The sequence below is a fragment of the Pipistrellus kuhlii genome, unplaced genomic scaffold (assembly GCF_014108245.1).
Source record: "Pipistrellus kuhlii isolate mPipKuh1 unplaced genomic scaffold, mPipKuh1.p scaffold_m20_p_18, whole genome shotgun sequence".
Classification (NCBI taxonomy): Eukaryota; Metazoa; Chordata; class Mammalia; order Chiroptera; family Vespertilionidae; genus Pipistrellus; species Pipistrellus kuhlii.
Window position 1 is genome coordinate 25,216,401 of NW_023425493.1, and position 13,389 is coordinate 25,229,789.

The following is a 13,389-nucleotide window of genomic DNA, read 5'->3' on the forward strand; positions in this document are numbered from 1 at the left end:
GGGGCAGTCCAGGGCCTAGGTGGAGGAGGACCCAGGAGAGTCCGCTGGAGCAAACCAGGCTTATCGGGACATGGACACACACCATACACACACACTCACACACACGCTCTGGCAGGCCCCCTCCCAGGGATGTGGTGTTCTTAGGTATTCTCGCTCCTCCTCTCATCAACACGGACAAGAGGGCAGAGCACCCAGCTCTCACCACACTCATAGTCCAACAGTGACACCCAACCACAGACATTACACACACACAGGAGAAAAAGCAGACACCCAGAAGCTGACACCAACTTACAGACACACACATGCCCCCTGCGCAGCGCACACACACGCACAGGTAGAGGTAATTTCAGATAACTAGCGATCTGTAGAAACACAGACCCTTCGATGTAGAGAGACAGGGGAGCATACACCCAGATACATGCACACACATGATGCATACACAGACTACACGCACCATCTGGTGCACACACACAGCTCCGTGCGCTCCTTTCTTTTCCTGGGACGGAGAAGGTGAGCGAAAGGGTCTGGAGTCCTGCTCGCCTCCCATCGCTTCTCTGGTGGAGAGGCTCAGACTGAGTGACCAGGAGAGCCAGGTCTCAGACCAGGTTCTCAGAACTCAAGCCGACCCCTCCCTTCCCCTCCCCGCCCCCCTGTGCAGGGGGACAGGCAGAATGTTCCTTTCGTCTTCACCGCAGGAGCGAGAACACACAGGCACCCTTCGCCCACTTACCCTTGGCCGGACAGAAGCGCTGACCACTGGCCCACCGCGGTGCTGGGTTTGGGGGAAGGGCAGTGCCGTCCAGAGCAGGTCCCATGTCTAGTGCTGCTCCGTGCTCCCTCAGCTCCTCTCCACCCCAGGAGACCTCCTCTCCCTCCTCAGGAGCCAGAAAACAAATTGGGCCCTTGGGGTGGACAGGGAGACTGCAAACAGCCCTCCCTCCCGCGAGATGCCGCGCCCCACGGAGATTTGTTTCACCTGAAGATGCTAACCTGCTGCTCCAGGTGCCCGGGATCCCAGCGCCGCCCTGCCTCCCACCCCCTCTGCAAAGGGAGGCTTCGCGCTGTGGGCCGCACAGTTGCCGATAACCACAGGGAGCCGGAGCTTGCTGGTTGAGGGCTTCAGAGTTGATTTCAGAAGCTCTAAATCTCTGTTTGTAGAGTCTGGACCCCACGTACAGCGGTGGGCCCTTTTCTGGAGGACCCAGATCCTCCTTTAGAAACTAGCACTCTCACACCCACCCTCCAAGAGTCACTTAGCCCCTTTCTCCCTCTCTCTCTCTCTCTCTCTCTCTTAAAATATATATATATATATATATATATATATATATATATATATATATATATATTTTTTTTTTTTTTTTTTTTTTTTTTTTTTACAGAGAGGAAGGGAGATGGATAGAGTCAGAAACATCGATGAGAGAGAAATCTCGATCAGCTGCCTCCTGCACACCTCCTACTGGGGATGTGCCTGAAACCAATGTACATGCCCTTGACTGGGGTTGAACCTGGGACCCTTGAGTCCGCAGGCCGATGCTCTGTCCACTGAGCCAAACCGGTGAGGGCATAAAGCTCTCTTGACAGGACTCAGGCGGCTCTCTCTATGCAGTCTAAGCCTCTGGATCGGGACACTCTCTGTAGGACCTAGGCCTGTGTCCGTAGGATCCAGTGCGTTGCCTGTCTGGGCCTTTATCCAGATCAGCTGGCGGCTGACTTGACCTGTGGGTGAATTAGAAAAAGCACTCCTCTAGGCACACCCAGTCCTGAGAGGGCATCTCGTGGCAAATGGTGCCCCTGGGCAAAAACAGAGGGACCACTTCCTCCGGCAGAGGCGACCTGTGTGTCTCCCCACCTTGGGCTAACGTCAGCCTGGACTCCCACTGAGGTGGCTGCTTTGTGCCATGCACAAACCACACAGCTGTCTGACTTCAGGGCATACACTCCGGCTAGAAGGCCTAGGCCTGTCTGTAGGCCTCTACTCATGGGTCCTGGGATTCTCTAAGGACTGGTTCTCTGGGTATAAGATCTGGGCCAGTGTCTACACGCCTGGGATCTGTCCTGAGGCCGGCTTCCTTCTGTGCCATCTGGGCTGCCATCAATGGGGTCTAGGCCTCTGTTCATATCTGTGACTCAGATTTTTCCTGAATGTGACTTGTGCACTTTGCATTTGTAATATAGTACACACACACACACACACACACACACACACTCGCATATAACTGGAACAGTAATTTTTATGAAACGATACTTACCTTTACTACAGAGGAAACACTCCAGTCAGGGCACATGCCTGGGTGGTGGGCTGGATCCCCCGTACGGGGTGTGCAGGGGGTAGTCAGTCGATGTTTCTCTCTCCCCTACTCCCTCCTTTTCTCTCTAAGATCAATAATAATAAAAAAACACATTAAAATGTTTTAAATAAAAGGCTGATTGAGATTCATAAAATTGATTTCTTGATTTTACTACCTCTAATGGGTCACAAGCTACAGTCTGAGACACGGGTGCCAAGGCCTGGGCCCAGATCAATACTCCTCTGAGGGGGAGGGTCTGGGCTTCTCCCAGGGGACCCGTCCTCTCTCCAGATCTCAGGCCTCTTCCTGCAGGCGTTGCCTTCATTTCCTTCCGACCCTCAGGCTCAGTATTCTGCTAGCCGCCCTGTTCTCTCCAGGAAGCGGTGAGCGCAGGCTCTTGGGAGCTCTCGGAGCCGGTACCTCACCCTCTGGCCCTGAGGCCTAGGAAGCGGGGAGTAGAACAGGCCAGGGGCAGGGGGAGGGCTCAGGCTGTGGCCCAAGATGGCTCCCAGGACATGGGGTGGCAATCAGGGAGCTCAGCTGAGCTGTGTTCAATAAATCATGGAGGCTAGGGCCTGAGGGAGAGGGAGGCCAGGGGGAAAGGGGGCCATGAATAAATAATTCACTTAGACAATGAACAAGGAGCCCTGGCTGGCATGGCTCAGTACAATGTCGGCCTGTGCACCGAGGGCTGCGGGTTTGATTTCCAGTCAAGGGCACATACCTGGGTTGCAGGTTTGATTCCCACCTGGTCAGTGTGGCACATGTGGGAAATGACCAATTAATTTCTCTCTCTCTCTCTCTCTCTCCCTCCTCACTCCCTCCCTTCCTCCATTCCAGTTTCTCCAAAAATCAATGGAAAAAAATATCACCCAGTATTAACACAAATCAATCAATAAAAATAAAAACAAAAAATAAACAAGGAGCCTGTGAGGAGGGGGAGGGGGATCGGACATGTGTGTGAGTGGGAGAAGCAGCTGCCAGCCCCAGACATAAAATATTCACAGGCTTTCCACTTAGCAGAGGGCCCATGTATGTGCCCAGCGCTGGCAGGTGGTTTGTGTGGTTCTAACCCGGAAACCTGGGTGTTAACAAGGACTTCCAAGTGTATGTGTCAGCACGGTACTCCCATGTCCATGGCTGACAGGGAGCCACACACGGGACTGACAGCAGGGAACACGGTGCTCTGCTGGGTGGGCCAGGACACAGGCAACGAGGGCGCAGGGCTAGGTGGGTGGGGTTGGGGTGTACTAATCTCTTGTCCTGGTCATGCCCTGATCCCTCTAATGAGCCTGGCAAGCCGAGAAGCCTGAATCGGGGAGGTATCTTGGGAACCAGGCTGAGGTGTGTGGCTCCTCTGAGTGTGCCTGAAGGAAGCTGAAAGGGAGGCAGCCTGGCTGAGCAGCTCCCAGGATGGACTTGGGGTTGAATTCCAGTCCTGCCACTCACGGGCTGTGTGAGTCACGTCCCTCTGCTGAGACTGAAGTGGGGCTAGTCACCCTCTCTGTGAGGAGCTGGTTGTTGAGGGGTTAATAGTCATGTCTGGGAAGCACTCAGCCAGTGTTTAGGACCTGCAGTGTCCGGTTAATGGAGGCCTCCTTGTCATTATCATGACCAGGGTATCTCTTGATGTCCACCTACCTAGACTAGCCCCAGACTCCGTCTCCATTTGTTCTTCCCCGTCTCCCAGCTCCTCTAATCGCTTTCCTAGTGGGAGAGTGGCCGAGGGCGTGGGGAGAAGGGATGGGCGGGAAAAGATTAGATAGAATCAGGGAGAGGAGAAGTTACAGCCCAAAGTGGAGGTCCCATCCTTGACCTCCTCAGACCCCGAGCCTCTCCTCGACCCCTCAGATTCTCCCTTGAGACTCTCTTCTCTTTCCTGCCTCCACAAATTTAGCTTCCTAGCACGTGGCTGCAAGAAGACTGTGGGAATTAGGATAGAGCAGCGGTCGGCAAACTCATTAGTCAACAGAGCCAAACATCAACAGGACAACAATTGACATTTCTTTTGAGAGCCGAAAGCTGACTTCTGCACGTGGGCCATGAAGTTTCAATCGCCCTGTAGGGCGCGCCCGCATGTATTTTGTGGAAGAGCCACACTCAAAGGGCCAAAGAGCTGCATGTGGCTCTCCAGCTGCAGTTTGCTGACCACTGGGATAGAGGTCTCTGAATATAGAGGCCATCCCAACTCCTCGTCCTCCCTCTTGCCCCCATGCCCGTCCTCACTGCCAGACCTCTGGCTACCACCCTCTGCCGACAGCAGCCGAGGGCTTCTTCCCTGGCAAAGACGGCTGTGTCTGGGCAAAGCCCAGAGCAATGGCATCCCGGAGTGGGCGGGGAGGATCCTGGCTGGAGCGAGCCGAACCGAGAGCCGGAGAGGGCCAGGGTGGAGGACCCGGGGCCTCCCCTGGGCCCAGCATTCCCCAGCCCTCTCGTGTACCTGGAAAGGATCCGCTCCCTTCGGGAGAAAACGGCAGGCAGGTCTGAGCTGGCCTGCTCCTCAGGAGACGGAGGAACAGGCTGGGGGAGGGGGCCTGCGATCTCCGTGGGGAGAGGTGGCTGTAACCCCGTGGCTCCTCTGGGGGAGCCACGAGTGGAGGGAGTATGGCCTAGGCACCCCCTACCGTAGCCTGGGGCTCAGCCCTTTGGGTCCCCCCCCCCCCCCCCCCCCCCCCCGTCTTCTGCCACTTGGAGAGCCAAAGGTCTGGGCCCCCAGGGGGAAGATGGTGCCTGCTCACCCCTTCCCAAGAGCCAACGTGGGTTCCTCACTTCCCCTCCCCTGGGCTGGGCAGGTCCGGGCTAATCTTCGCAAGAGCTTCATAGCAAACATTGATCTGTAATAAAACCACAACGTGTGTTCCGGAGAAGATTCCAGACACGGAGAGATCCAGACACCACGCAGACACACACACTCACACACACACACACACACACACACACACACACACGGCACACACGGCGCTGAGAGGCAGACACCAGCAGCCCGGAAAACACCGCTAAACATGGACTCACGCCGAGTCACATGCACATCCCCTCCCGCCATAAACATAGTCCTTCAACACCCGGGCCTTCGCTGGCAGCCGCCGTCCCCGTGTTGTCCTGGCACTTTGCACACAGCTCTGTAATAGACTCGCACTTGGCATTATAATTATTTGTTAGCCAGTTTGTCTTCTCCGGCAATCTGAAGATTTCCTAAGGGAAGAAATCTTGTCTTGTGCAAGTGTTACCCTCAGCATCCAGCAGGCAGCTCGGAATTTAGTTAGTGGGAGTAGGGGGGGTGCTTCATAAATAATTGTTGAATTGCCGAACAGGGGAATAAACGCTATCCCCCTCCCCCCACGGCCCCTCAGAAGCACAGAGGACACCAGGTGCGTGCTGCTCACGCCTCTGGCCCACCTTCTGGTCTCTTAGAGCCCGGATCTCACAAAGGCCCCTTCTTCCTCCCTCTTCACTCCATGCAAGACCATGCATTGGAGCCCGGCCTGAGGGCTGGCAGGCAGGGTAAGGGTTAATGACACCTCATTAGGGTTTAATTGGAGGGAGGAAGCTGCCCTGGCACCAGACAGGTGGGCAGGCCTGGCCCAGCTGGAAGCAGGCCTCCCCTGTTCCAGCACCCTGCCAGGTGTGTGCGCTATTTGGCCCTGGAGAGCCTCAGCCCTGTCGGGGGCACCTCCCCCACCGTTTGCTTTGCCAACTTAGTCTCCAGGCAGTACAGACCAGTCCTCCCCATCTGTCACCGCACATTCGGAGGGGGGTCAGGCTTCCTGTCCTTTCTCGGTGCCCCGCCCACCTCAGGAGGCGCCGGAGGCTGGGGAGAGGGGTCGGGTAAGGAACTGGACAACTGAGAGACAGCAGAAGGGGCGGGTTTGGGATCCACGGCGACGTTGAAAGACAGCCACGGGGAGGCTCAGAACTTGGGAGATGTCTGCCCAATTTGACCTTAAGTGAAGAGAATGCAAATGAGATGCAGACGATATGCAGATGAACACCACGAGGAGGATCTCAACATTTGCATTCCCGGTGGCGGCAGCTCTGCACCCAGGACCCCTCCTCATCGCCCTGGCGTGAGCGGCCCTGACCGTGACTCTGGGTGAGAAGAAGGATCTCAAGGAAGAGAAGAGCTGGGCTGGGCTGGGCCAGAGCCTCAGGACCTGGGCGCTGAGCTCCACCCGTCACCTGCCCTCAACCCAAGCGCCACCAAGATGCCAAGATGCCAATGGAACTGCGCTAACCACTCTCCAGGTAGTGCTGGGACGCACTGTCCGTTGCTATGGGGACCCCTCCCACGTCCAGGCCTGAACCAATGGGCGTCCCTGCTGATGACCTCATGCTCTAGGCCCCCGAATTCTATTGGTTATTTGGAGGCCATCGTGCCCCTCGCCAGCTGCGTCAGGGCTGGGGATCCCCATGACTGGTGTGGCCTACTGAGAGAAGGGCATGCTGGGAGCTCACAATTTGTTGAATGAATGAAGGTGGGGGGGAGGGGATGAGTCACAAAAAGGCCAAAACTTCAGTGTTTTGCCTGAAGGGAGATTTGTAAACCCCCCCCCCCCCCACACACACACCGCCCTAAAGAATGGGGTGGATCAAGCTCTCCGGGTGGAGGGAATGAGCAGAGATGAGTGGAGTTTTCACCTGTTGGGAGAGAGTAGGGCAGGCCCAGCAAATTGAGGGCCTCACCCTCTGCCGTCTAGCGCCGCTGAGTTTAGGGGAGACCGGTGACGCCCCAAAACTTGCAGAGCTGCCCAAGCCTCCTGGAACCGCGCCCGGAACACGCCTGGAGGACTTCTCGAGGGGAGGAGGGCGGGCGGGCCGCACCGGAAGCCTGCCTGCCCGGCCTGGGAGCGGACTCACTCCCGCTCTCCACCGGGACTTCCCCGGGAAGGTGTCAGGGCCCGGGCTGGGCGGGGAGTGAGGGCAGGGCGGCGCCTGGCCCGAGTTCGAGGCTCCCTCCACCCCCTCCACCCCACAAAGGGCAGAGCTGCCGAGGTGTCGCCCTGGCACCTGCAGGGAGCGGGGCGGCTGTGTCCAGGGTGCGACCACAGGGTGGGCGGGGTGGGGTGAGGTCCCAGCCGCCGGCCGGGTCTCTCTCCTGCCTCCTGGCCCGGTCTGCTCAGAGGGTCCCGCTGGGTCTGTGGGAGCAGAGGCCCAGCGCAGGGCCGGGCTGCTGACCAGGGGCCCCGCCTGCGGTTCCCCTGGAGAGGGTGAGGCAGTGCGGGTGGATGACAGGGCGACACACAGACATGCATTCCGGATGGCAGTAGGCGGAACTCGAACCCAGAATCACAAGACAGCCTTCAGCTCTCACAAGTCCGTGCACTCCAACCCCCCTCCCCCCCCTCCCCCTGCTAGAGATGGCTTGAGATGAGGCCCTGACTGCCGCCTACCCAGGCCTCGCACCCACAGACCCCACAGACAGGCATGTTCTGAAAGGGCCTCCCTCAGCCGAGCGATGGGATTACCAGAGGGACCGGGCTGCCCTAGGTGCTCAGGGGTGGGGAGGGGTCCACAGTCCCAGCATTTCAATCTGCCAGTCTCCGGCCCCCCCCACCCCTCCCCACCCCACCCCGCCCGGGCGTTCACACTCTGCCTCTCGCTGCCGCAGCCGCTGAGCTAATGAGCACAACATCCACCTATCGATCCGGGCGCAGTGCCAGGCGGCCGGCACCGAGCTGAGCCATGGAGGCCGGGGGCACCGGGGAGGTAGAACACAGCTGGGGGGGGCGGCCAGGAAGGGGCGCCTTTCCCCCTGGCGCCACCCAGGACACCATGCGGAAAGAGGCCCCGATGGGTCTGGGGGGATCACAGCCTTGTCTGCAGGGGGAGGAGTGTGGGGCTGAGAGCAGAGGGGGCCTTCCCCTCCCTCCTTGTAAAAGCCGAGAACAAAGAGGCGCTGGGGATAGAGGCTTTGATCCGACCCCACCTTCCCAGTTCCAGGCCGGCCCCGCCCAGACTGCCCCTGGGAGGGAGAGACGCCCAGCTCTCGGGGACCCACGCGTCCTGAAACCAGGGTGCTGCCTTCCCATGCACGGCCTGGAGCATCCACCCTCTCCTCGGCACAGGAAGCCAGCTGGGGGCGGGGCCCAAGCTCCACAGCTGCTGCTGGCACCCACTCCACACTGCCCAGAGGGGTGCCCGCGGAGGCCTGGCATGGCTGGCCCGGGCACAGCTGGCACGGAGGTCAGGCCAAGCCATGCTGAGAGCAGAGGCCGCAGGGAGTCCTGGTGTCAGGGAAGGGGCAGGGGGCAGGAGGTTGAGAGCAACAAAAGAGATGGGCGGTTTATTGAGGGCTTGGTCCAGGGACTTATAAAAATACAAACTGGCAGGAAATTCGGCCTCATGGCAAGTCTGTCTTCACAGAAGACGAGTGAGTGACCCCTGGGAGGGCACTGGGCAGTGGCAGGCCTGGGCCACCCTCGCCCTGGTCCTTCAATCCACCGGGCCCAGCTCTTCGTCGTGGCCCCTGCAGGCTGGAGGGTTCGATCCCCCCGATTCCAGTCTTCCTGGGAGACGGATGGAGAAGGCCACGGAAGCAGCGGTGGAGGCCCGGGCTCAGCCTGCCTTCGATCCCGGTGCCCAAGGCCGAGTGCAGCTCCCCTGTGGCTCCTCTTCAGCCTGGGACGAGGGGGCCAGCACGGCAGGGGTCACGTCAGACCCTGACTCCCCTCGCCACGCCTCCATCTTGTCTGTCCGGCGCGGCACTCCCAGCTCAGGTGCAGGGGCTCCTCCAGGCAGTCCTGGGAAGGCGCTGGCTCCTGGGGTGGCAGGAAGGGTCCCCTTGGCTCAGAGAACGCGCAGGAGACGAAGGATGGGGAGCAGCAGCAGCGGCAAGAGGCAGAGGGGGCTGCGAGTGCCCCCCGCTCGCCACCCCGATGTGCCACTCTCTCCAGGGCTCCCGACAGGATGGGCGGACTCAGACTCTGCGAGGGGGAGGGGAGCGCCACTGTGTCCTCCGTTCCTGCTCCCGGTGAGCGGTTCACCCCCATCCCATTCTCCAGGATCCTTCAAATCGGCCATCTTGTCCTCCCCAAAACCCAGCCTCCGGGTCTCCCCCAAACGGCCGGTGCTTGCGAAGGCCTGGCGCCTGGAGGTGTGGCTCTGCTGCCCACCACACAGGCTGCAGGGGGCGCCCCCACAGGCCGCACGGGGGAGGGGCCAGTGCGCACAGCCCTCCCCGAGCCCCTCCAAGCCTCCCAGACCTGCCCTCCTTCCCCAGACCGGCCCTCGCCGGAGGACTGCTGCCCGGCCCCCCACTTACTGCTCTCCTTGCAGCAGACGGACACCTGGAGCCTCAGACACCGGCCAGGACTCCCGGGCGTGGGCACGGCTGGTGGGGGAGGGAGGAGAGCGTTAGCGCGGGCTGGCTCGCAGACTCCGAGTCAGGCCCTCCCACGTTCTCCTCTCGGCAGACCCTGGAAAACTTTTCCCTCCTTCTGGGCCCCGTCCAGGTGCCGGGCCCCGTCCACGGCGGCTCCTCAGCCGCTCAGCCACTCTCCTGGCTCCTCCTCCTCCTCCCCCTCTAGAGACTCACTCTGGATGCCCCCTCTGTCCTGGACTCAGGGCCCTGCCAGCCCCCCTCTCTGACCACAGCCCCTCCTGCCTCCCGTCCCAGGTCTGGTCCTCGTTCCCTGGCCCATCCCTCCTCCTCACCTTGGGCTGTCTGCCTCCACGGGTGGCAAAGCCAGGTGCCCGCCCCCCCGCCCCGCACTCACAGATGTAGTAGTAGGTCTCTCCCGGCAAGAACTCGAAGCCGAGGGAGAAGGGCGTGAAGCGCTGGATCTTCTCGGAGAACTTGACGGGCCCGAAGGGAGCGAAGGGCAGGGAGCACTCCCAGCGCTTGAAGGCACCCGCCCCCTGTGCCTGGCAGGCCTCGTAGCCCGACCAGTCCACCATGTACAGGGCAAACGTCTCGGGGCCCTCGGGGGGCCCGGGGCCCTCATAGTGGGGGCAGAAGATGTCCAGGTAGTCGTTGAGGCCCAGCTCCACCGCCGCGTCTCCTCGGAGCAGCCTGCGGACAGAGGGTCACGTGGGCTGCGGGGCCACTGTGGGGCATGCTTGGGCACAAGGTTACCCTTTCCGAGGTCTCTGCCAGTCCTGCCCTGCCCTCGGGCGAGGCCTGTGTTCTCTAGACGGACAGCTTCGGGGGGACAGAGGGAGGGGAGATGGGCAGCAGGTCCCAGGCGCAGAGGTGAGGGCCGCAGTCACACCCAGCGGCTCCCGGGAGAAGCCCTCACACTCCTGCCTGGGTGTCGGAGCTGCCCATCTCTCCAGCCCAGCCCGCCGGGGCCTGGCTCAGCTCCTGGGCCTCATAAACGTCAGCCGGACGGACGGCTGCTGCGAAGGAGCTGGGACAGGGGCAAGGGGCAGAGACCCGGGCCCACAGGGCGGTCACAGGGATGGAGAGTGGGAGCAGTTTCCTCTTTATTATTTTTAATTTTAAAAAAAGTTTTAATGTATTTTATTGATTTTTTTTTTTACGAGAGGGAGATAGAAACATCGGTGAGTCATCGATCAGCTGCCTCTTGCACGCCCCCTACTGGGGACGTTCCTGCAACCAAGGTACAAGCCCTTGACCAGAATCGAACCCAGGACCCTTCAGCCCGCAGGCCGACCGAAGCTCTATCCACGGAGCCAAACCGGTTTCGGCAAGTATCCTCTTTAAAAGATGTCCTTGAGCTCTCAGTCCAATGCTGAAAAGAACGCCAATGGGGGGGTGGATGGTGGGTGCCCCTCTCTTTTTTATTTATTTTTTGCCAGGACAAGTGCCAGACGTGGAGGGGAGCCCCCTGAGTCCCCCATCTTCAGCCTCCTCAGCACACCCTCCTCCACCTCTCGGGAGCTGCCTGGGGAGCCAGTGCCGGCAGGAAGGACTGGGACACACAGCCCCCCCCCATCAAACACAGCACGAACCACGCCCCCTCCCCACCACCCCCTTCATGTAGGACAGGCCTCCGACTGTCCCCCAGGGGGTGGTCCAAGGGCCACCAGTGTCAGGAGTTCTGATTAGAAATGCAGGTTCCACCAAAGCCGGTTTGGCTCAGTGGATAGAGCGTCGGTCTGCGGACTGAAGGGTCCCAGGTTCGATTCTGGTCAAGGGCATGTACCTTGGTTGCACACATATCCCCGGTGGTGGGTGTGCAGGAGGCAGCTGATGGATGTTTCTCTCTCATGGATGTTTCTAACTCTCTATCCCTCTCTCTTCCTCTTTGTAAAAAAATCAATAAAATATATTTTAAAAAATACAGGTTCCTGGGGCTCAGCTCAGACCTACCAGGACACCGGTCGGGCCTTTGTACGTTTCCTTTCCCCGGATCCTTAGTGCCTTGAGGAGTGTCCGGCACCAGGACAGCGCTGGGTGCATGTTTGTGAATTGAGGGAATGAACCAGAACCCTCAGCGTTGGGGGCTAGGAACCTGAATTTTTAACCAGTCCTCTGAGCGGCCGAGGCCCAGGTCTGGAACCCGGAGAGGCATTCCTAGCAGGAGGACAACAGTGCTCTTATCTTATGGTGTCGGTATTGTAACGCCCTGTCCGGGCCTGCCCTCCCCGGGGGGCATTCGGGCTCTGGGAGGACAGAGTCTAGGTCTTCTCATCTTTCCGGTCCCTGGCCCCCAGCCCCCTAGCTCAGTCCCATACACAGTCCGCTCCTAATAAACGTGAGTGATTAAATACAGTCACACTTTTGAAGAAAACAGTGAAGTCAGACGACGTGCCCAAAGGTGATTCGGCTGGAAGGGCAGGGCCCAGACGGGAGAGGAACAGGAGGACAAGGATCAGGACCGAGACGGAAGCAGAGACGCCAAATGGGAGAGATCACGAACCGGAGTGAGTGAGGGTCGGCGGGCAGGCCCGGCGAGCAGGAGGGGCGCCCTCGCTCTCCCACAAAAGCCAAGCCCCCTCCCAGGCTGGGGGAGGCCGGGGAGCCCCCCCGAAGAGAGGCGAAGGGGGCGGGGCCCGGGGGACAGGCCAAGGCCCCTGGGCCGGGCTCCGGGAGCCTACCTACCGGGATCGGGACCGGGGCTCTCTGCGCGCCCCCCAACACGTGCGGGTCGGGGGCGCCCCAGGGCACGCCTCGCCCCTCCCCCTCCCCCGCCGACTCAGACAAAGGAGCCCCGGCGCGCGGCCCGGTGCGGCCCGGTGCGGGCGGGTGCGGGCGGGCGGCGCGGCGCGCGGGGCGAGCCGGGGGGGGCGCCCAGGCCCGGCGGGGGTGCGGCCCGGGCTCGGCGCGGCTACCTGGGGTTGCTGGCGTTCCAGTAGAAGTCGTGGCGGAGGCCGGCGCCCCCGGGCAGCGGGGAGCCGAGCAGCGCGGCCCACAGGACGGCGTGCAGCAGGGGCAGCAGCCGCATCGCCCCCCGCGCGCGGTCCGGTCCGGTCTGGTTCGGCCCGGCCCGGCCCACTAGGCTCCGGCCGCCGCGAGAAAGGTACAAAGTGGGGAGGGGCGGGGGGGTGCGGGGGCCTCGCGGGCCACGCCCCCCGACAACTTTCCGCCAATGGGAGCGCGGCCCCGCCCCCGCGCGCGGCGCCAGCTCCGGTTAACCCCCTGCGCGCCCGTTAGCTGCGCAGGTTAGCGCGGCGCCCCGCGAGGCCGGACCGGGCTGGCGGGGGCGGAGGGCCCTCCTCCCCTCTCCACGCGGGTCTCAAAGGGGGGCTGTACCCTCCGTGCCCGCCTCGGTGCGGGGCAGAAGGCGTCCTCGGGGGTTTGGAAGATCTAAACGGCAGCGCACGCCCTTTGCCCGGGAAGAGTAAGGCGAGGCCGGAGCCAGGACCCGAGCAGCCTGTCCCGCCGCCCGTGGTCCTTGCACGTCTAAGGACGGCGCTGGGGGTCGGGGCAACTGGCCTGCGCCCCCCCGAGCTTTCCCTACTGAGCCCGATGCCCACCTTGGGGCTGGCGCCTGTCCCTCCCTCCCCGCACCTCCGTCCCGGGCTGGGGGCCGCGCGGCCCGGCGCCGAAGACGCAGGAATGAGGCGGCTGCGGCTCGTACAAAGCACCTTTGTTCCCGGGCCCTCAGGTGGGGGCGGGGAGGAGGCAGGTGCGTGGCCTCGGGATCGTGGGAGCCGCTGCCGCCGGGCCCCACCCCGGCTCCAGGGCGCTGGGAACGCC

The 13,389-nt window shown here is 61.3% G+C and overlaps 1 protein-coding gene across 1 annotated transcript; it reads right to left on the reverse strand.

Annotated features, from left to right (window-relative positions):
• Positions 1-8,543: 8,543 nt before the first annotated feature.
• EFNA4 (ephrin A4) lies at positions 8,544-12,742 on the reverse strand. Its single transcript, XM_036442445.2, has 4 exons — positions 12,522-12,742; positions 10,001-10,296; positions 9,547-9,615; positions 8,544-9,208 (listed from the first exon to the last, which is right to left on the reverse strand). The coding sequence occupies exons 1-4, from the start codon at positions 12,632-12,634 to the stop codon at positions 9,072-9,074; spliced, it is 615 nt and encodes a 204-aa protein (XP_036298338.1). The 5' UTR covers positions 12,635-12,742; the 3' UTR covers positions 8,544-9,071.
• Positions 12,743-13,389: the final 647 nt, after the last annotated feature.